Source organism: Euprymna scolopes, chromosome 27 (genome assembly GCF_053919585.1).
Source record: "Euprymna scolopes isolate OS-2025 chromosome 27, ASM5391958v1, whole genome shotgun sequence".
In the NCBI taxonomy this organism is placed as follows: domain Eukaryota; kingdom Metazoa; phylum Mollusca; class Cephalopoda; order Sepiida; family Sepiolidae; genus Euprymna; species Euprymna scolopes.
The window spans coordinates 26093353-26115397 of NC_136508.1; the positions used below are offsets into that span (position 1 = coordinate 26093353).

Below are 22045 nucleotides of genomic sequence, written 5' to 3' on the forward strand. Positions count from 1 at the left end.
GACTTGAAGCTGTCGAAATCAACGGTCGAATACATGCTGAAGACAAACTCCGAGCGGAAAAAGAAGAGAGAACGGAAAGTTCAATTAGCAAGAGATCTGAAAGGCGAATAAAGAGGACTGTGACACAGCGTTTGAAATCTGGGGAAAAAGTTACAGCGAGAAATTGGATGTAAACGTTCGAACAGTACAAAGAACGCTGCACAGGATTGGATTGAAGTATGCAAACGTTAAGTAAAAAATTACACTAACAAAGAAACACATAGGAGCAAGACTGGAGAGTGATAAAAGCTAATTAACAAAGCATGTTGACTTCAAGAAGGCTATATTTACTGGTGAGAAGCGTTTGAAGTTTGATAGCCGCGATGGATGGTGTACTTGGTCGAGAAGGGGTGAGCCTGTTGTATTGAACAAACGACAGATGGGAGGAGGAGTTATGGTTTGAGGTATGATCTTCGCTAATGGAAATATATGTTTGGAGTGGCTGAAAGGACGACAGAATAGCGACAGATACAAACAGTTGCTGGACGAGAAAACCCTACCAAAGATAAGAAAAGAGATGGGGAATGATTTCGTTCTACAACAAGACAATTGCAGCATCCATGAAAGAATGGATGGCTAAAGTGAATATGACTACTTTGGAATGGATTGCAAAAAGCCCAGATCTAAATTTAATGGAAAATATTTGGGAAATGCGTGTGCAACTTGTCTATGATGGAGCTGAAATAACGAAAGAGGCTCAAATATGGGAACGAATACTAGATGCCCAAAATCAACTAATAGAAAAACGTAGAGATGTTATTGTGCATATGTGTGATCATTATGAAGAGAGATTGATTAAAATTATTGAGAAGAAAGATTATATTACAGACTAATAACAGTTTTTCAAAGATGTCCGAAAAATAATGTCGCTGTGTTTTATTAAAAAATGATGAAAATTAAATATTTTTCCTTACCTAATCGATTTTCTTCCATTTTTTATTTCAGGTATTGTTTTTATATGCTTATGCTATGCCATTGAAAGAATTTCGCCACTCTATGGTATTCGGAAAGTCGAATACGAAAGTGTACTACAAATATTGTCGAGCCCTTATATATATATATATATATATATATATATATATATATATATATATATATATATATATATATATATATATATAATTACCGTTTTATCTACTTAATTACACAGGTTTCCCTTACCGAATTGTATCAACGACCCAGTAAATGCGTATAAGTTTGATGTAACTAAGCTTACTTTTAGAGGACGCATCTTAATTACTGCGAACAACACCCCTCTCCAATCCGGATAAATCTTTAACGTGTCAAATTCCATGTGACATCTCTCCAGCAACAAACAGCGACAGTCCGAAAATCTGCTAGTGAGGGCACATTGACTACTTATATTTTCCCTTTTTCCCTTTAGTCCTTATCTTTCTCTTTCTCTCCCCCTAACCCCGCCTACAAAGTCTTACGTATTTGACCCTCTTTCCCTTCTTTTCCACATTGTTCCCATCTCTCTCTCTCTCTCTCTCTCTCTCTCTCTCTCTCTCTCTCTCTCTATCTTTCTCTCCCCCTCCTCCATCCTCTCATATCCGTGCCTGGTTGAATATTTTAAACTCCACCTCACCTATTTTAAATGTTTATTTAATTATTAAATCTTCAAACCTGATTGCTTTCAAATGAGAATTGAAATTCTCCTCCTCGTTTTTTTTCTTTTCTAATACCGTTTTTCCAACATAATAACCAATTCTGCTAAAGTGTGACGAAGTTACTGGGTCGATGATATGATTCGGTAACCGAAACATGTGTAACTAAGCAGATAAAACGGTAATAAAGATATATATTTGCTCCGAAATTGTATTGAGCACTTTGTCCAGGCCTTTACTAATTACACATTTCGTATATATATATATATATATATATATATATATATATATATATATATATATATATATATATATATTAGCAAATGTACCCGTCGTTGACTGGGTATAAAACAAGCCTACAGAAAATTGACTCTGATTTATGATAGTATGATAGGTTATGAAAAGGAAGGATTGTAAAGAGATAGCTTCGAATTTGAGGGTATCAAAACCAAAGCAAAATATGATGAACGTAAAAATAGAATAGATAAACCCCATAATTAATTATACCATACCGGTTCACACTGAAACACTTATCACAATATTCTGTGGAGCTATATTAAAACACCTTGTTAAACTTTGTGACATATTTCCATTCTATGGCGGTCAGGCGAGAACGAACACCCCATAATTTTATTATACTATAGTTCTCCAAACTGAAACATAATTATCAAAGTATACTTACGCAGATATATATGAATATCTTTATTAAATTTTTTGCCTATTTCCATTCTATGGAGGTCAAGCGCGAACACAGACCCTCCAATTTTATTATACCATCCATATTTAAGTGAAAACATACTTATCAAAGTATAGTTATGTACACCTATATCAAAAACACTTGTAAACGTTTTTATAATTTTTTTTATTTTTATTATTTCCATACATTGTGGACCAGGCGCGAACGCAGACCCCACAATTTTAATGAACCACGGTTCTGCCAGATCAAACATACCCATTCCTGTGTCTCGATACATCTTCTATCATTATATCAGATCAGTTTTTTTTTAAATAGTCAAACATATAAGAGCCTATTTGTGACTAGGCACACACACGCACGCACACACATACATTCAGCTTTATATATATATATATATATATATATATATATATATATATATAAGTTGAATTAGGAAACAATTTCTTCATTTTGAAGCTAATAAAATACCTGGGCATAGTCGATCAGCTTATTGTCAAATGAAAATTCGTGGCTGTGAAATGAATCGAACCGGAAGTTCAGTTTTATCAACAGAACAGATTCGCACCACGGTTAAAAAAATATATTTATTTTATTTAATATTTTAATAATTCGCGAGGTAAATTTATTTTAATAACATAAAAATATGCCTCTACTCTAAAGATGGGTTGTCTGAACATTTCAAATAAATTGGTAACGTGGAAATATGGTTTTATTAATTTTGAACGAACCAAATTTACATTATATATATATATATACTAGCATTTCAGCCCGGCGTTGCCCGGGTTTTGGATGTTGATTTTCTATTATTTCAGAAGGTGATTGTGTATAGCTACGTTCTAAAACACACAAAAATATCTGTATGATTTTTTGAAAAAAAGATCCTCATTCAAATAAATTGGTATCTGTCTATACTCTTATAAATTTGGGTTTTTTGTGCATTGATATTCATATTAATGGATTCGCTCATACACAGATACATATACACATCGACGCCCCTGCCCCCAAGGAGGCGATTATACGGGCCCATATGCGCATATTTATTCAGGCAAGGGGTGCAAGTATGCCTGAATAAATATGCGCATATGGGCCCGTATAATCGCCTCCTTGGGGGCAGGGGCGTCGATGTGTATATGTATCTATGTATGAGCGCATCCATGTCCACGCACGCGTACCCAATTTTAGCATCTTAAAGAAAATTGGACGTAAGTGAGAGCAACGCGGGTGTCTGGTCTGTGCATGCAGGCGCACATATGTACATATAGCTGCACGCCAGGGCGGGGATGTATGTGTACATGTGACCGTTTCTTTTAAGTATATATGTGTGTACGTGCGCATGTGTGTACCCGTGCCCGCAACCTCTAGCTGACCCGCTCCAAACAATTAACAACAAAATAAAAACTAAAAATAAATAAACCGAATCATAGCCCGCCCCACCTCCAAACATAAGCGAACACCCAACCGGTCAAGGCATACTTACCAAGAAATCATCTCACCAACGAGACGCATAAAAACTTTAACATTAAGACTCGAATTTTAAAGTAAACCCCCTCCTCCCACCCCCACATATTCCCCTTCCCTTCCATGTATCCCTATGCCTTCATCCACACCAGAAATGAACTTCCCAGACCCTCTCCCACAAGTTCCTTAAACCTCAAAACTAAAACATTACCGACATACCAAGCGCCCCCATCCGCCTTCCCCCTTGTTCCCTTCCTCTCTTTCTTCCGCCCTCCTCGTACCCCCTGACCTTATTCACTCTTTCATCCCAAAATAGCGAACATTTCTGTAAAAGTCTGAGGGAGCTACAGACGGCCCAAAAAACGGCCGAGTAGCTGAAACAATAATGTAACTCGACAGAAAGATACGGTAATAAAAAATAAAACGCATATTTGCTCTACAACAGTATTGAGCACTTTCTTCAATTTTTTATTAATTACCATTTCCACTATATATATATATATAAATATTAATATATGCGTATATATATATATATATATATATATATATATATATATATATATATATATATATATTTTAAAAAAATGCCTACAAAAATTATCGGTCACTTTTTTGTCTACAAATATGAAACTTAATATATAGGGTACTGGAACCCATGCGAAACTTATATTTGGGTTTTAACCGGGAAAACTTATGCAGAAGTGTGAAAACAAAAATGAAAAAGTAAATCGTAAGGTAAACGTTTTGGTTTCGATTTTAGGTGATGGCGCACGAGTCATTATTTTTAATTTTTAAATCATTACTATATATTTTCCCCAATACATACCGAACCTGCCTTAATCAGAGTATCATATTTAAGCGTATTTTTCGGCGGGGTAATTCTAGGCGGCCTGCTGGTACACACCTACACAACACACACACACACATATATATATATATGTGTGTGTGTGTTTGTGTGAATGTGTGCGTGTGTGTGTAATTTTAAACAAATATGAACAATTTATCATAAATACGTCAATATCAGAAATAAAGAAAACTAAAAAGAATGCCTCACCTGACAGAATATGCTCCAAATAAATTGATGATTGATGAAATATTTTGAGTAATTTTTAGCTTTTATCGCTTCGTCATGTAACTGATGTCGAGCAGAAATATTCCCCGTTGCCTGGATATTGAAGAAGTTTATTTTGAATACATATTTCTCACTTCGGGAAGAATACCATTTTCTATAGAAGAACATCTATATATAAAGTAGTAGTGTCCGTTTGTGTGTGTTCGTCTGTGTGTACACCCCTCCCGATGTTCAAAGAAATATCTTATCTATATATATAAAGTAGTAGCGTTCATGTGTGTATGTGTGTGTGTGTGTATACAACTTCCGATGTTCAAAGAAATATAAAGGCGATGTGTGTGTGTGTTAAAGAGCATCTCTCCTCTCTCTCTCTCTCTCTCTCTCTCTCTCTCTCTGGCTCTTTCATACTCTCTCTATTTTCTCTATCTGTGTCTCTATTAGATAGTAGATCGAGAGAGAGGGGGAGATGGTGGGAGGACGTCAGAGAGATATTTTTGTAGTTAATCCACGTTGCAGGACGTTTCATCTAACCGGATGTCATGTGATGCTACGTGGCAAGGTTGGTGAAACGTTGAGTCTCTCAGAAAAAGCCGAGCCGAGCAGAAGTCTAAAATGGTTCTCTCCTAAGTAAGGGGGGAGATGCGCGCCCCAGACGTGGGACGTGGTAGGTACCCACAGTGGAGACCATCGATGGCGACATCTGCAGATCATGCCTGGGAGAATAAAAGGTTGAAAACCCAACATCTGTCTTCATCTTGTGTATTCCGGCGAAAACAGCAAGAGAGCTCCACCAAGATGAAGACTCTCCCAGAGCAGCGGAACCAAGTATGAACTTCTATATATAAACACATAAATACACAAACGTCCTAACCACTAGACAAACGGTTTAAGAGATCTTGGATCCCGTTCTCTCGTCTCTTAACACTTGTAATATCTCTCTCTCTCATCGTCGTAAACTTTTCTCTTCATTAGTAAAATGGGCACGTCATCACCAGGGTACCAGTATCCCTCAAGTAAAGTGTACAAGTCCAAATCCGTTTCTTCTCCCTCCCTTATGTAACATGTGTACACCTCTCCTGGTCAAGAAATAGAGATGCCCATGATAGGGTATTTCTGTCAAAGGAGATATCGTAATTTACATGTAATTTCTATATATAGCATTATTCAAATCACATCCACATTCATTGAGTTACGGTCATTAGCATATCACATTAAATTAAATCTATTTAAATAATTTGCTCGATGACATTACTTATTCGACATAATAGCCTCGTTTCAACTGTATTATTTAAAAATATAATTTAAAATTTAATTATTTAGTTTATTTTCATTTCATTTTATATTTGATTTAATTATTTTATCTGAAATCTTCCACCGTTTAATTTTCAAGCCATATTCGTAATTTTTAATTAACCTTTGTTATTTGTTACTAGACTACCCGTGACCCGTCGGGTCAGTATGTTATATTAGCTATGGAATTAATGTATAAGCGTGACACTTGTAACGTAAAGAAAATATTTTTTTCTACATAACAGAAACATTTCTATGAAAGTATATTAAAATGAAAAAAGAATATAGATAGATTTCTATGAGTCGTTCTGTTCATAATTGTTTATTTTGTGAAAAAAAAACTTACAGCCATTGAATTATAAGTGGTTTGCTATACTTATAGGTAAATGTGCACTGAACAGATACAATAATAATTGAAGTTAAATTCAAATTTTGATATGTCTTTTAATTTATATGCAAAGAAAAAAAACAATTGGGACGCTGAAAACGTACACAGTGAAACAATGCGTTTTATTGTCGCGTAAATCGCCGTTGTAAAATGCTCTTATGGTTGTCAAACGGTAAAAGTAGATTTATTTGTAAGACAATTACGTTATAATAACTTAAACGTAATACGGAAATGAACGATGTAAAAAAAAGCAGAAAGTATTAACAATTGTTTATTTGGATAATTTAAACGCGAAAAAAGAAACGGGACGCTGAAAATGTACACAGTAAAACAGTACGTTTTATTGTCGCGTTGATTATTAAGTATAATATATATCGTATATATGAAACAGATCGATGATTATACGTATTATTTTTAAGCATGTTTTGCATTTGCTTCCCATATCTTGAAGTTTTTTGGTGTGGTTCTCGATGGATTAAATGTGTCTAACTGTGTCGGATATACCCTCGAGAGTCAAAACAATGATAAGATTAATCTGTTGTCATAGCCCTATCAATCACTCTTTAAAACCTAGCGAACTTGCCATTATACGAGAAACACAGTCTCCTTAATAATCTATAAGTTCATGTGTGGAGGTATGCACAGACCATCACGCGAATTCATATGTTACGTAGACTAAGTAAGATATATAGATTTATTGACAAAATTACTTTATAACGTATAAAAAGCTTTCAAATAAATCTGAAAAAAAAAAACAATAAAAAACAGATGTACAACAGCCGTAAATAGTATCAACTGATTAAACTGTTCCTTAATCACGGCTATACATACGAGCACAGACATCTCTCTCTCTTTAAGTGTGCATATATATATATATATATATATATATATATATGTGTGTGTGTGTGTATGTATGTCTGTGTGTATGACTGTGTATTTATGTATATAACATACCGCCTATTCTCATTGGCTGCCACCTTGAAATTCTATTAATCCGGATTATATAACATACGAACACATCATCCCTTAACCAATCTGGCGGCCCAATCGCCAAGTATTTATGTCAATCATTTATAATTTGGTTTAAAACGGTGGCAACTATATTTTATTTATTTTTCTTTTCTTTTTTACAGTACATGTTGTGAAACATTGTCCTTCTGCATTAAAAAAAAACAAACAAACTAAACGGTTCAAGCTTTCTTCCTTTTATCATTTGATTTAATAAAAAATATTGTTGAATCGATTCTCAAAACCTATGAGATAAAAAAATATGAACGAATCCCTGAAGTACGTCTACGAAATTCGCCCCACCCCTCTAAATTACACAATTTAGACTTTATTAACGCTTATCTCACATATTAAAAATTATTCACGCTTATCTAACCAATAAAAAATTTTGTCATAACTTTTATCGTCGGGGATCAGTTTACAATTATAACGTTTTACTAAATTGAACACGTACTTTGTGACCGCCATCAATAAAAATATCGCGACAGCATTTTTCTCGGTGGTGGCCAGAACGTACATGTTCAATTTATTAGAACGTTATAATTGTAAACTTATCGCCGACGATAAAAGACATGACATTTTTTTTTGTTTTTTCATTAATATATTTTTCTTAAAGTTAAGTTTGTAATCAATGAGTTTAACATTGAACAATAAAAATGTAAATTGTGGAATTTAATGGATGGAAGTCAATAAAAGTCCGCCGAATCTTTTACTAAAATAGTTTTCGTTTCTTTTTTCTGGGGGGAGGGAGGCTCATTATTTATAAATGTATTAAAAGGTGAGTCATTATTTTCGTTATTTAAAACACAACAAGTTAAGCGAAAGTTGCAAAAAAATCGTATCTTTCGGCAACCACGCATGCGCGTCTAGCGGTATTTCGATGACATCTACGTGTAGCAATGGATACCGTGTTTGTGTCATAATCTACGTGTTTAACGTTTGCGCACATCACACAGATTCCTTTTTAATCGTTGAAATTTTTAACATTTAAACAGGGTCCTTTATGTGATTTTTTTACGTTCGCTTGATCTTTTTTACCATTTTGGTCTCTTTCTTTTTAAATTTTTTTATGGTCTTTAAACGTATAAGTTTTCGTGTTTTTTCTTGATTTGTCTTAGTTTTTTTATTATCGAATTCAAACAGTTTTATTTGTTTTTTCTTCCTATTTATTTGTTTTTATTCCTTTTTTTATGGAAATTAAACGAAAAAACTTGATTTGTTTCCTGCATGTTTCTTTTTTCTTTGTTTTTATGTTTTGTTTTTATTTCTTTTTTTCATACGGTGATACGTGACACCATTGAAACTAAGTATTGCAGTATTTAATGAATAAAATTATGAATGATAACTACACGGAAAAAAGTTTCGTTTCATTTCCTCAGCATAGAGTTTCATGTTTCTGTTCTTAAATAAATAGCTGCTTCTTAATAAAACTTTGAGACGAACTATTTTTAGTCCCGAAGACCGGTAAGAAACCAACCAACATTACCACAGCTTCAACAGCTAAATGGATGTTTTTTCTTTTTTTTTCACCTCTCCCCACCCAGGCTGCCTACTGAGTCTAATTTTTTTCTTTTCCAATCGTGTCTATTTTATTTTTATTTTTTTTTTTACGGCTGAGAGTTGCTCAATATCCTTACTACAAAACCTTTCTCCACTCATTCTTGACATCCCGATAGCCGTTCTTACAATGAGGATTTCTATTCTGAAAGCCGTTGTATATGAGGAGGTTCGGGAGTGGGCAGCAGCAGCAACAACAACAACAACAACAACAACAAGCCGTTACTTTTTTACGAGGCGGACACGCTTACATCGGGCAACGCCGGTTAGCGAGCACTGCTATTAAATGTATACACAGAAAGATATCTAAGAGGCCGTGCTTATATATTTATGCGAGAAAAAGAAATCCAAGAGAAGCTGAAAAGCACTCGACTGCGTGGGATTCCCTTATGATTATTGTAAAAAGACAATATGTAAATGTAAAGTTAAAAGCCAACACAAAGAAAAGATCAAATGATGAAAGCGTTAGACGGATTAAGGGAAACGGTTATCGGTTGCGGTTTCATCATGTTGGGATTTGAACTTTTGCACATCTAAAAAAAAAAATCGGTTTATTGTTAAAACTCGGATTCCCCTCGGAATATCGTCGCCATTCGAGCCATTAAATCTCTTGAAAAACCATTTGAACGAATGAATGAAGCAAAGAATGATGATAGAAAACCCCCAGGCGCAGTGAAGGTTATTCACATCTTATTAAGAAAACCCTTGTGTAGATTAGGCATATTCAAATCCAGCAAAGTATCAATAGAAACAATAGAACATAATGGATTAAACGTTCGCGAATATCGTTGTATGTGCTCAACTTGCGTCATCAATATTTCAACGTGAATGAACACATGCCTTTATCTCATATCCATCCCTCTTTATATATATATATATATATATATATATATATATATATATATATATATATATATATATATATATATATATTGTCACAACTCAACAGTTAGGTTAGATATATATTTCCCCAGCCGTGGATCGAACTTACAATCGTCGCATTGACAGTCGGCAGCTCTCACCATCGGCCCACGAATCAGTGCCGTAAATATTTATCCTCGAGTATTAAATCCACCCCCGCCCGTCGCAACAGTGCTCTAACCATCAGTTTGTTTATATACATATTAATATTGGTCTTCGCTTAATAGCTTAAATACGCGTCGGGTGAAAATATATTTACAAAGTGCTCAACCCAAAGAGGGGGGGCTTTAATTGTCACATATAAACCTTGTATATAGGGAGATAATTCTGCTAAAAAAAAAAATTTAATCTAAGGGAAGTAATTTTATAATTCTCTCCAAATGTTCTTATCTAAGGGAAAGTATTTTACATCTCCGTTTAAGAAATGTAAAAAAGCAAAAAAAAAAAAAAAAGGTAAAACGATCTATCCCTTAAACTTCTGAAACATTTGCCTTATAAGATAGATATATAAGATATATGGTGCTAATCCACTTACTGATCCGCGCTATTTTTTAAATCGTATTTCCAAGTTTAATTACAGTTTTATGACATGTTTTTTTTTCATTCAATTGTAAGGTTAAGGTACAGAATAGGTACAAAACACCCTCCCCCCTCCTTTTAAGAATGGCTTTTTAAATAATAACGTTATTATTTCAGCACGGATCAATAAGTGCACTAGTACCGAAAATATAAAGGACGACCCTTGAAGGGAGGCTGACACATAAATCAACAATGAATATGGCAGGATTGCGTTGGAAATGCATTTTTTTCGGTTTAAAGTAAAATTGCATCATGGTACTGTACATTTTTATTTTAAACTTAGCTTAAAGTCATTATCATCTCACAGCCAGTAACACCAGACATATGAAATCAACTACGTTTGAAATAAATGTCTCTGTTTAGAGGGCAATTGAAACTACTTTTGCATTGTAAACTTTAATTGAAGTCATTATATTTGAAAACAATTTTATAAAACCAACAGCAGGTTCTCTACAGTGTAATATAGACTACAATATATTGTGAACAATGTCACTGCGAGAGGCTTGTGAAGCTTACTTCCGGTGCACCGTGATTGTTCCCCAAGGAAATCGATCGTTTGATTGACAAATGTGCGAATTCTACCTATTTCGATAACAATTATAGGGAGTGTGAAACATTCGTTGGTCATCATTCAATCCCGGCCAATGTCAAGTCACCCTCCTTATATATAGATACACACACACCTATATATATATATATACACACATATATATAGGTGTGTATATATACATATATATAGGTGTATATATGTATACACACCTATATATATATATATATATATATATATATATATATATATATAGGATGAAACGATAAAAGTATCGCCCCCCCCTAAAAAAAAACAACCATACAGCTTTAATTTAAAACTTTCATTTAAAAATCAATTCAGGTGATTTGATTACTGACTAGAGCTGACATCTGTTCAAGATAGCCAACTACATCCCCAGTCAACGCTTCGATACGGGTCCGGAACTCGAAGCATGCCTTTTCCTCAAGCGCGGACGGGAACTCAGCGAATACTTGTTGAATAGCTGTGATCAGGCTGGCTTTGGTGTTGTAGGAGGTCATGTTGGTAATTTTATCGACGTATGACAAAACGAGGTAATCCAGCGAATTCAGGTTGGTGTAAGAGGAGGATCAGTGAGAGAAGATTACAAACTCGTAGCACTTCTTCTGAAGCCAAGCCTGGGTCTCTGGGGACTTGTGGGCCGGCGCCGATTCCTGCAGTCTCAGCCAGGGTCTGCCAACGGTCACCTGCTTGCATTATGGGATTACCACACTCTTCAGCACATCCAGGTACATTTTGGTTTTGAATTTCAAGCCAACTTCGAAGATGTGAGAAGGCATGATGTGGCCCTCACTTTAAATCACACCAAACACCATTACCGTAACCGGAAACATTATTTGCATAACTCTGGCCACGTACCTGATATTCGTGGCAATCGAGCGATGCATTTTGAGGGCGCTGACAGTTATACTGTAGCCATAATTAGATCGGTAGAGAACATGAGTTTTACAAGCCCTCATCTCAGATCTCACTTTCACACATGATAAAGGCTCCTATCGCACTAGGAATTTGTACACAACTGGCTACATAGTAGATAGTAGACTTAAACTTACATAGTAAAGTTTAAACTGGTTGTCATCAAACGGGAATGGAATCATGTCGTCTTTTCTACGATGACAATTTTGCCGTTTCGCCCTGTATACACACACACTCATATATATATATATATATATATATATATATATATATATATATATATATATATATATATATATATATATGTGTGTGTGTGTGTGTGTGTGTGTGTGTGTGTGCTTTATTTTTTATTACCGTTTATATGCCTCGTCAGAAGAAACGGTTTCTGTAAGGTCTGAAGAGGCTGTTGGATCATAAACATGGTCCAACATCCGAAACATATGTAACCAAACAGATTAAACGGTAATAATAAAATAATATAACAATAAAAGAATAAAACACATATTTGCTCTGCAATAGTATTGAGCATTCTTTTCAGGTTTTTACTAATTACCAGTTTTACTATATATATATATATATATATATATATATATATATATATATATATATATATATATGTGTGTGTGTGTGTGTGTATGTGTGTGTTTGTGTGTGTGTGTGTGTGTGTGTGTGCGTGCCTGTGTTCAAGTGTTTGTATTAACATTATAAAATATTTCAAAGATCGTAAGACGCAAGAGCGTATAACTCTAAATGACTAAACTTCTAGCAACCGCTGATTATTCTAACCCGCGGCACCATGAGTGTTTCTTTTACCGTTAACAGGAAGTGTTGACGGTAGGACAAGCGCTTCATTGTTATGATTCAGCTGTTCTACCGGATGTACGCAACGGAGAGCGCGACTTTTCCTCCCTTCGTTCTGTAGACTGATCAAAAACATTGTTTTAGATATGCTGAAAACTTTTGACTTTAGGAAAAAAAAACACACAAACAACTATAGCTGCGTGTATAGAAAGTTGAGTGCAAACGAAATTATTTTGTTTCAGGTTTCCTGTAATCAAATTTAATAATTTTTCTGTTTCTTCTAAGTTTACAATAAGATCTGTTGTTAAGGTAAATCTATTTGGCAACTCTTTCTCTTTCGTGCAAATTATTATCATTTCTGATTATCTTTCTCTTCATAATAAAATGATATTTTTCGTTATCCAGTATTGGCTCCGAACTTTATTCGTATAGTTAAACTAGCTTGACGCCTGACATTGCCCGGTCCTATAATACGCTTAAACATGATTTTTAAAATTTATTGCGTATGTATTATTAAAAAAAAATCAATCCTTTATTGAATATTATATATTACGAGGAATAATTTGCCCGGCGGACTAATTTGCGAAAAAAAATAGTAATGAAAATATCGTTCATCAAATTCTGTCTGTGTTTGTTTACAATATCACGTCAGCTGATATTTCGTCTTGACGATCTTTCGAAAAGTCTTTCTTCTCTTATAGATAAAAAAGAATAATTTTTACAGGGGAATAATTTACGTTATACCGGCTAAGGTTACACAGCTGTAACGTAAAATATTCCCTCTATAAAATGCTTTTTTATCTATAAGTGAAGAAAGACTATTTTTAAGATCTAGTTGTTTTCGATTTTTCGATACCTTTGGGGGGAATTTCTGTAGAAACCATATCTTAGAACACTGCAAGAAATATAAATTACCTTCGTATGAAATTTGTAAAGATAGGTTTAGCTAAGTGGGTATTCTTTTTTTTTTTTTATAATAGTAGACATTGAAATGTATTACTTTGAAAAAAATTCTAGTAAATGTTATTAGTAATCTCGCTTTTGTCTGGTTTAACGCTGCGTATCTATAGTCCTATAATCTTTCTATTTTCTTAAGTCCTGTCTATCTCGTAGTGCAGTGAAGCTGCACTAATCATTAGCGGAGTGAAAAGGACGTTTCACATGAAATCCAAAGAGTCCCCTACATGCATGTATATCCCTGTCAGTTTAGATGACAACGTTAGTTTTTTGCAGCTCTTACAGGGAGATGTCGACATCCTCCTACATACAGCGCCTGGTATTCCCAAATAGTACCCTTTGCGATTTACAGTGAGTTAACGTGATTATTCCGTACTGGCTGAACGCTAAGCGTTGTGCAGTCGTACGATACGCTTAAACATGCTATTTTAATTTATGCAGATTGCGTATGTATTATTATAGAGTCAATCCTCGATTGGATTATTTGTCCGGTATACTTATTTGCAAAAAAAAAAACAAAACAAAAAAAAACATTAAAATAAAATAATACTAATGATAATGTCATTAACCAAATTCCGTCCGTATTTGTTTACAATATAATGTCAGCTAATATTTTGGCTTAACGATAAATGCTCTGAAAAAACCCCATTTCTGTTTAATTTTAATATATGCAAAGGAAACAATGATTTGCTGCGATTTTAAATCGTGTTTCTTCTTTTATTGAATTCATTAATAAGAAAAAGAAAAAAACATAAAATAGTGAGGAATACCCTTGATAATTCGATATGTAGTCGCATGCTTTACAACAACTAAATATATCTCAAGATGGCAATAATGCTGTTTTTTATAAGAAGAAATGATTTACTTATTTAATTATCTCCCGTGGCCGGTGTCATGTAAAATATTCCCCTGTAAAAATTATTATCTATAAGAAATAAAGACTACTTTTAGGATCGGATTTTTTCGATTTTCGATGATTATTGGATGAATTTCTGTAAACAAAAAACATACCTAACAACACTGCCAGACACATAAAATACCTTTATGCGAAATTTGCAAAAGATGAGCTCAGCCGTTTCGGAATCTATAGGGAAGGAACTCACACACAAGGTGACTTTTATATAATACTAGAGATATATTTCCGAAACTCTTTTCTTGTCTCGTGTCTCTTTCATGTTGTCGTATTGCCCTGCATAGTTTCTTCGCTGTGTTATAAAATCTATATATCTATAAATGTGAACGTGTTAGTCTGTCTGTCAGTGTGTCTGTGTGTCTGTATACATTTCCCTACGGAATAACTCTGTCAATTCTCAGTCTACAGACTCGTAATTTGATATACAGGGTACTGAGATTTGGGAAAATATTTGTAATCCGTTTTCGGACAGAAATTTGGCTGTTAAGGAGTCAAAGTTCAACGATTCGACCTTTTAGAACTCTACCAAACTCCTCCGACAATTTTGGGTCTACACACTTGAAATTTTACATATAGATTCCTTAGAAATGGTTCTAACTTTATAACTTGATTTGATCCCAAAACACTAAATGTTAAGGGGTTATAATATGGGTCAAATTAAAAAAAAATGACCGCTTTTTTTTTTTTGGTCACCATACACCTTCAAGCACCCGGGCAACGCCGGGCTGAAATGTTAGTAGAGAATAAAGCTGCTTCTATTCATATTGTTGTTTTCTTACTCATTAATATAATCAGTATTAATCACTTCACATAGCTCTCTCTCTCTCTCTCTCTCTCTCTCTCTCTCTCTCTATATATATATATATATATATATATATATATATATATATATATATATGACAGTATATATATAACCATATATATATACAATGTATATGACAATATATATATGTATATATAAATATATATATATACATATATATATATATATAGAGAGAGAGAGAGAGAGAGAGAGAGAGAGAAAGAGAGAGAGAGGCCTTGTTTTTCTGCCTGTATGAACAGCAACCACTTGCAAACTACTCTCTCAATTTTTATTACACATACTTGAATCTAAATATATAGGAGATTTTGGTGTTTGGAACAAATTCGATTTTGTTTTTTAATCGGTAAAACTAGTTGCTTAGAGGTCAAACTTAATATAAATTGGAATTTGGGTGACGTACATACTTTCGAACGCAAGCACAAATGTACATTTATATGGTATAGTCGGTCCATTTTTAACTATAGCTTAAACGGTAACGCCTAAGGTTGGATCGCTTACTAGTTTTGTGTCGACTTAAGCTGACGGTACCCAGGTCATTTTTGGTTTTTACTTATATATATATATATATATATATATATATATATATATATAGATATAGATATAGATATAGATATATAGATATATATATAACAATATATATATAACCATATATATATATATACAATGTATATAACAATATATTTATAACAATATATATACATATGTATATATACATATATATATATGTATATATAACAACGTTTCATAAAATATACAATAATTTGTTCAGACTCGCGACGTCCTGTGACCTTGCATCTCGATGGAGTTGCGCTTTGAAAAAAATGGAGTTGTGCAGACAAACATACATACACACAATTAAGTATTGATCGGGGTGATCACGGGTTAACGCGTATAAAACATTTAATAAGACAACACACAAAAAACATAAACTACGACGCATTTTGTGAATATTAGTTGGACTCTGTGCGTGTGTGTATCGCATAAATTACTTTGTATACGCCATGGTCAACATCTTAACAGCTGACTGACAAGACCTCTTTATAGTGGATTGATCTGTTTTTTTATTTCCACATCTCCTGTATCCAACGCAAAACTTTCTTCAACTGTTACTATCGTCAACTATCGCAGAACTGACATTAGCTTTATTGATTTGATTAACGATTGGTTTTACGATAATATTTAAATCATACAATAAAATAAATAGAAATAACAGAAACTTAGTTTACAATTTATTCTAATTTCAGAGTTCACCTTTTTTACTGAGCGGATAATTAATAATAACACTGTTTTGTAATAGAAAAATCATTAGAATCTAATAAATAATCTTTTTTGTTCTTATATGTCACATACAAGGTTCTTTTAAGTCGTTTGGAACATCCCATATGTTTCTGTAGCATTTTCTTTTCCAAGTTTAAAACAGAATGCAATTGAATATCGTTCTTCTCAAGTGTTACCACGTTCAGATTGCATTTTTAAAATTGATCATCTGTGAGAATAAGGTTTTAGTAAGGCGTATTCCAGTTCCTGCTGAAGCTGTTCATTTGAACCTTAAATCATGAAAATTGGTCCCTCATCTCAACAGATATATAGCAATAACACCTAATTTTCAAAAGTATGCAACAATTTTAAATGCTTGTAGAAAAAAGCATGAAAACTATTTAAAAGAACCTCTCTATATTTACTATTATCTAAAAGTAACTTTGTGGGTGTGAATTCCTTCGCATACGTCCTGAAACGGCTGAGGCTCTCTTTTGCAACTTTTACACAAACGTATATTATATATCTGACAGTTTGTAAAATTGCCTTTACAAACGAATGAAAGCAAGCAATAACAAAATAACAATCTGGGTAGGAAATTCTTTTGCAACAAAATGTTTTATTACCGTTACGTTAAAAAGCCTCCACCTGTAACATGCTCTATTTTACCAGGTTCTCGTTTCTCTTTCCTCCGACCGCATGCCTGTAACAATTGGCCTATTCTCGTATTTACACGTCCATTCTCTTTGACGTCGACTTTCTTTCGATCTCCGACCTCACGCTGACCTTAGCCAGACGTTTCTCGCCTGCGACCTCACACGACAGGTTTAACGAAAAATACTTTCTGGTAAAATTCTTTTTTATCAATAAGAGAAGAAAGCGCAAATATCAGCTGACGTGATATTGTAATCAAACATAGACGGAAGTTGATGAAAGACATGATCATTATTATTTTTTATTTTTGTATTATTTTGCGAATTAGTCTACCGGCAAATTGTTACTCGTAGTATATAATAATCAAGAGGTCTGATTCCATATTAATATATATCTAATTTAAATAAAATAAAATATCATGTTTAAGAATATATATATATATATAAATGTTTAAGAATATATATATATATATATATATATATATATATATATATATATCAGCTAACATAAAAATAACAAACTTCCTGGACGTCACGTTAAACTCAGATAAAAACACATATGAACCATACTATAAAGATAACGCTACTCCAATTTACGTAAACCCTAAGTCCAACCACCCACCATCAATTATAAAACATATTCCTAACTCGATCGTAAGTAGACTCAGTAATAACTCAAGCGACGAAAATGCATTTAACAGGTCATCCAATATTTACGAAACAGCCCTAAAAATAGTGGATACAAAAATATCGATATCAAATATAAGCAACAAAACACCAACAACTATAATAAAATTAAAAACAGAAAAAAAAGAACTTTAATTTGGTATACGGCCCCATACAATCAAATGTTAAAAACAAAACTTGGCAAGAAATTCCTAGATCTTATTGAAAAACACTTTCCCGCAACCAACCCCTTACACAAAATCTTCAATAAAAATACCTTGAAGTTATCTTACAGTTGTTGCGAAAATTTAGAGATTATAATTAAGGCACATAATAACAAAATACTAAATGAAAACAATGTAAGCAACAACAAAATAAACAATAAAAAAGTAGACACCATGACAGAGATAAAACCAACACTAGCAGAAACAACAACAACAACAACAACAACAACAACAATAATAATAATAATAATAATAATAATAATAATAATAATAATAACAAACCAACCCCGGACAAGAACAACCATACCATAAATAAAAAGACTAATAACGAACAAGATAAATGCAATTGTAGACACCGCACACTTTGCCCAGTCCCAAATAAATGTCTAACAAAAAGCGTAGTTTATCAAGCAACAATATTTGCGAAAGAAAACCCGAATAACAAGAAATATTACATAGGCATGACTTCCTTAGATTTCAAAACCCGATACTATGACCACAAAAGCACAGTCAAAAATAAAAAAAACATCGTATAAAAACAACACTAGCGAATAAATACTGGGAACTCAAAGAAAGCGGACATTCGCCGGTAGTCGAATGGAAAATAATGAGACAAGCTACCACATGCAGACATTTAGACGACCCATGTAAATTATGCCTCCATGAAAAATTTTCTATCTTGTACTTTAAAGAACCTCAAAATCTATTAAACTGTAGGCGGGAAATAGCAAACAACTGTGTTCACAAAATAAAACTTACTCTAGGATAGCGATACAAAATAGCTTTAAAACTAACAATAACAATAGAAAACAAACAAATAAATAAATTAAATAAACATGAATATACATAAACGATCACATACATATATGTATATGTATGTATATATATATGTATGTATATGTATGTGCATTGTTGTGTGCAAATAGGTATATTTATATGTATAAAAAAAGGAGAACGGCCACCTAAAACCACTAACCTAGTTCTAAAACAGATCCTTTGTTTGATAAAATGCATGCCCATTGGCTGGTAGGAAGGTGCGCGGTGGATAGTAGAAAGCTGATTGGCCGACTAGAAATCCTCAACATATATAAAAACAAGAAGCAACGACAGAATTCGCGCATAAGCCTGACGAATCCTATAGTTGGATGAAACGCAGAATATTCAGTGTAGCTTAATCGCCATATATATTTTATAAATTACTAACTAGCTCTACCTACGTATTGAGCACTTTTGAAGTAAATACTTAAAGTTTACGCATAAATCTATACTTTCGTATATTAAATTTATGTGAATAAATGAAGTACTTATACTTAGCTCCTAAAACAGTCGAGCACTTTCAAAAGAATTTATTTCACCACATTAAAAATAGATATGGAAAGAGTTAATTTCAAAACATCGCTAAAAAACATCCCCACACCCAGCAAGCATAGCTATATTATTAAAGTAATCCAAAAAACAGATGAACTAATACGCCGAATGCGATGGCGAGCAAATTTCTTCCTTAAAAATGAAAACGTAAACAAAAAAGAATCCTATGGTTTTAAAACCCTTAAAAATGCGAAAATAGTAGACCTTTTGATAAACTTTGAAAATGACCTTTTAAACGTAATTAAAAACCTAGAATTCCACAATCAACCTAACAATTTCCAACGGAAACTACACAAAATCGTTAGAAACATAAACAACTCTAATAAAATCTTTGTAAAAGCAGATAAAACAAGAAACTTTTATAAAATAGATAAGCAAGAATATAACAAACTAACCACAGAAAACATTACAAAAAACTACAAAAAACCAGACACAAACAAATGCGATTACATAGATATAATAAATACTGAAAGTAAACAAATTACCGATAAACTAAAAATTAGCGATAAAGTTGGCAAATTGAAACCTTGAGAGTCATACATTCTGCTTAAAGACCACAAATGGGACTTTAATAATAATCCCAGCACCCGCCTGATAAACCCAACTAAACCAGAAATAGGTAGAACTAGCAAAACTATACTTTCTAGAGTAAACAAACAAATCAAACAGGACCTAGAACTAAACCAGTGGGCAAATACTACCGAAGCAATCACCTGGTTTAAAAATATAGAAAACAAAGATAAATGTACGTTCATACAGTTTGACATCATAGACTTTTATCCCTCGATATCCGAAGAACTTTTTAACATTGCCCTAGAATCTGCCGAGGTATACACTGATATATCCTCAGAAGAAATCAACATAATTAAAAAATGTAGAAAATCAGTTCTAATAAATAACAATAACCAATGGATAAAAAATAAAATGAAAAATTAATTCGATTTGGCGATGGGTGCCAGAGACTCTGCAGAGGCATCAGATCTTGTGGGATTATTCATTCTATATACCCTCACAAGCATATTCGATACTACGGATATCGGCCTATATAGAGATGACGGACTAGCTATAATAAACAACTCCAACAAAGTCAAGGGAGAAAACTTTAAGAAAATCATACCCAAAGAAATGAAAAAATTAGGCCTAAAAGCGGATATATCAGCTAACATAAAAATAACAAACTTCCTGGACGTCACGTTAAACTTAGATAAAAACACATATGAACCATACTATAAAGATAACGCTACTCCAATTTACGTAAACCCTAAGTCCAACCACCCACCATCAATTATAAAACATATTCCTAACTCGATCGTAAGTAGACTCAGTAATAACTCAAGCGACGAAAATGCATTTAACAGGTCATCCAATATTTACGAAACAGCCCTAAAAAATAGTGGATACAAAAATATCGATATCAAATATAAGCAACAAAACACCAACAACTATAATAAAATTAAAAACAGAAAAAAAAGAACTTTAATTTGGTATACGGTCCCATAAAATCAAATGTTAAAAACAAAACTTGGCAAGAAATTCCTAGATCTTATTGAAAAACACTTTCCCGCAACCAACCCCTTACACAAAATCTTCAATAAAAATACCTTGAAGTTATCTTACAGTTGTTGCGAAAATTTAGAGATTATAATTAAGGCACATAATAACAAAATACTAAATGAAAACAATGTAAGCAACAACAAAATAAACAATAAAAAAGTAGACACCATGACAGAGATAAAACCAACACTAGCAGAAACAACAACAACAACAACAACAACAACAACAACAACAACAACAATAATAATAATAATAATAATAATAATAATAATAAAAATAATAATAATAATAATAATAATAATAACAAACCAACCCCGGACAAGAACAACCATACCATAAATAAAAATACTAATAACGAACAAGATAAATGCAATTGTAGACACCGCACACTTTGCCCAGTCCCAAATAAATGTCTAACAAAAAGCGTAGTTTATCAAGCAACAATATTTGCGAAAGAAAACCCGAATAACAAGAAATATTACACAGGCATGACTTCCTTAGATTTCAAAACCCGATACTATGACCACAAAAGCACAGTCAAAAATAAAAAAAAAACACCGTATAAAAACAACACTAGCGAATAAATACTGGGAACTCAAAGAAAGCGGACATTCGCCGGTAGTCGAATGGAAAATAATGAGACAAGCTACCACATGAAGACATTTAGACGACCCATGTAAATTATGCCTCCATGAAAAATTTTCTATCTTGTACTTTAAAGAACCTGAAA

The 22045-nt window shown here is 33.2% G+C and overlaps 1 protein-coding gene across 1 annotated transcript in view; it reads left to right on the top strand.

The window, feature by feature from the left end:
- The first annotated feature begins 5444 nt into the window (after positions 1-5444).
- The window catches only part of LOC145248688 (uncharacterized), a 211321-nt gene continuing 194720 nt past the window's right edge, over positions 5445-22045 (top strand). The window contains exon 1 of the mRNA XM_080110346.1: positions 5445-5698. Coding sequence (XP_079966472.1) covers positions 5513-5698 — 186 coding nt within the window. The 5' untranslated portion in view covers positions 5445-5512. The remainder of the gene's footprint in view (positions 5699-22045) is intronic.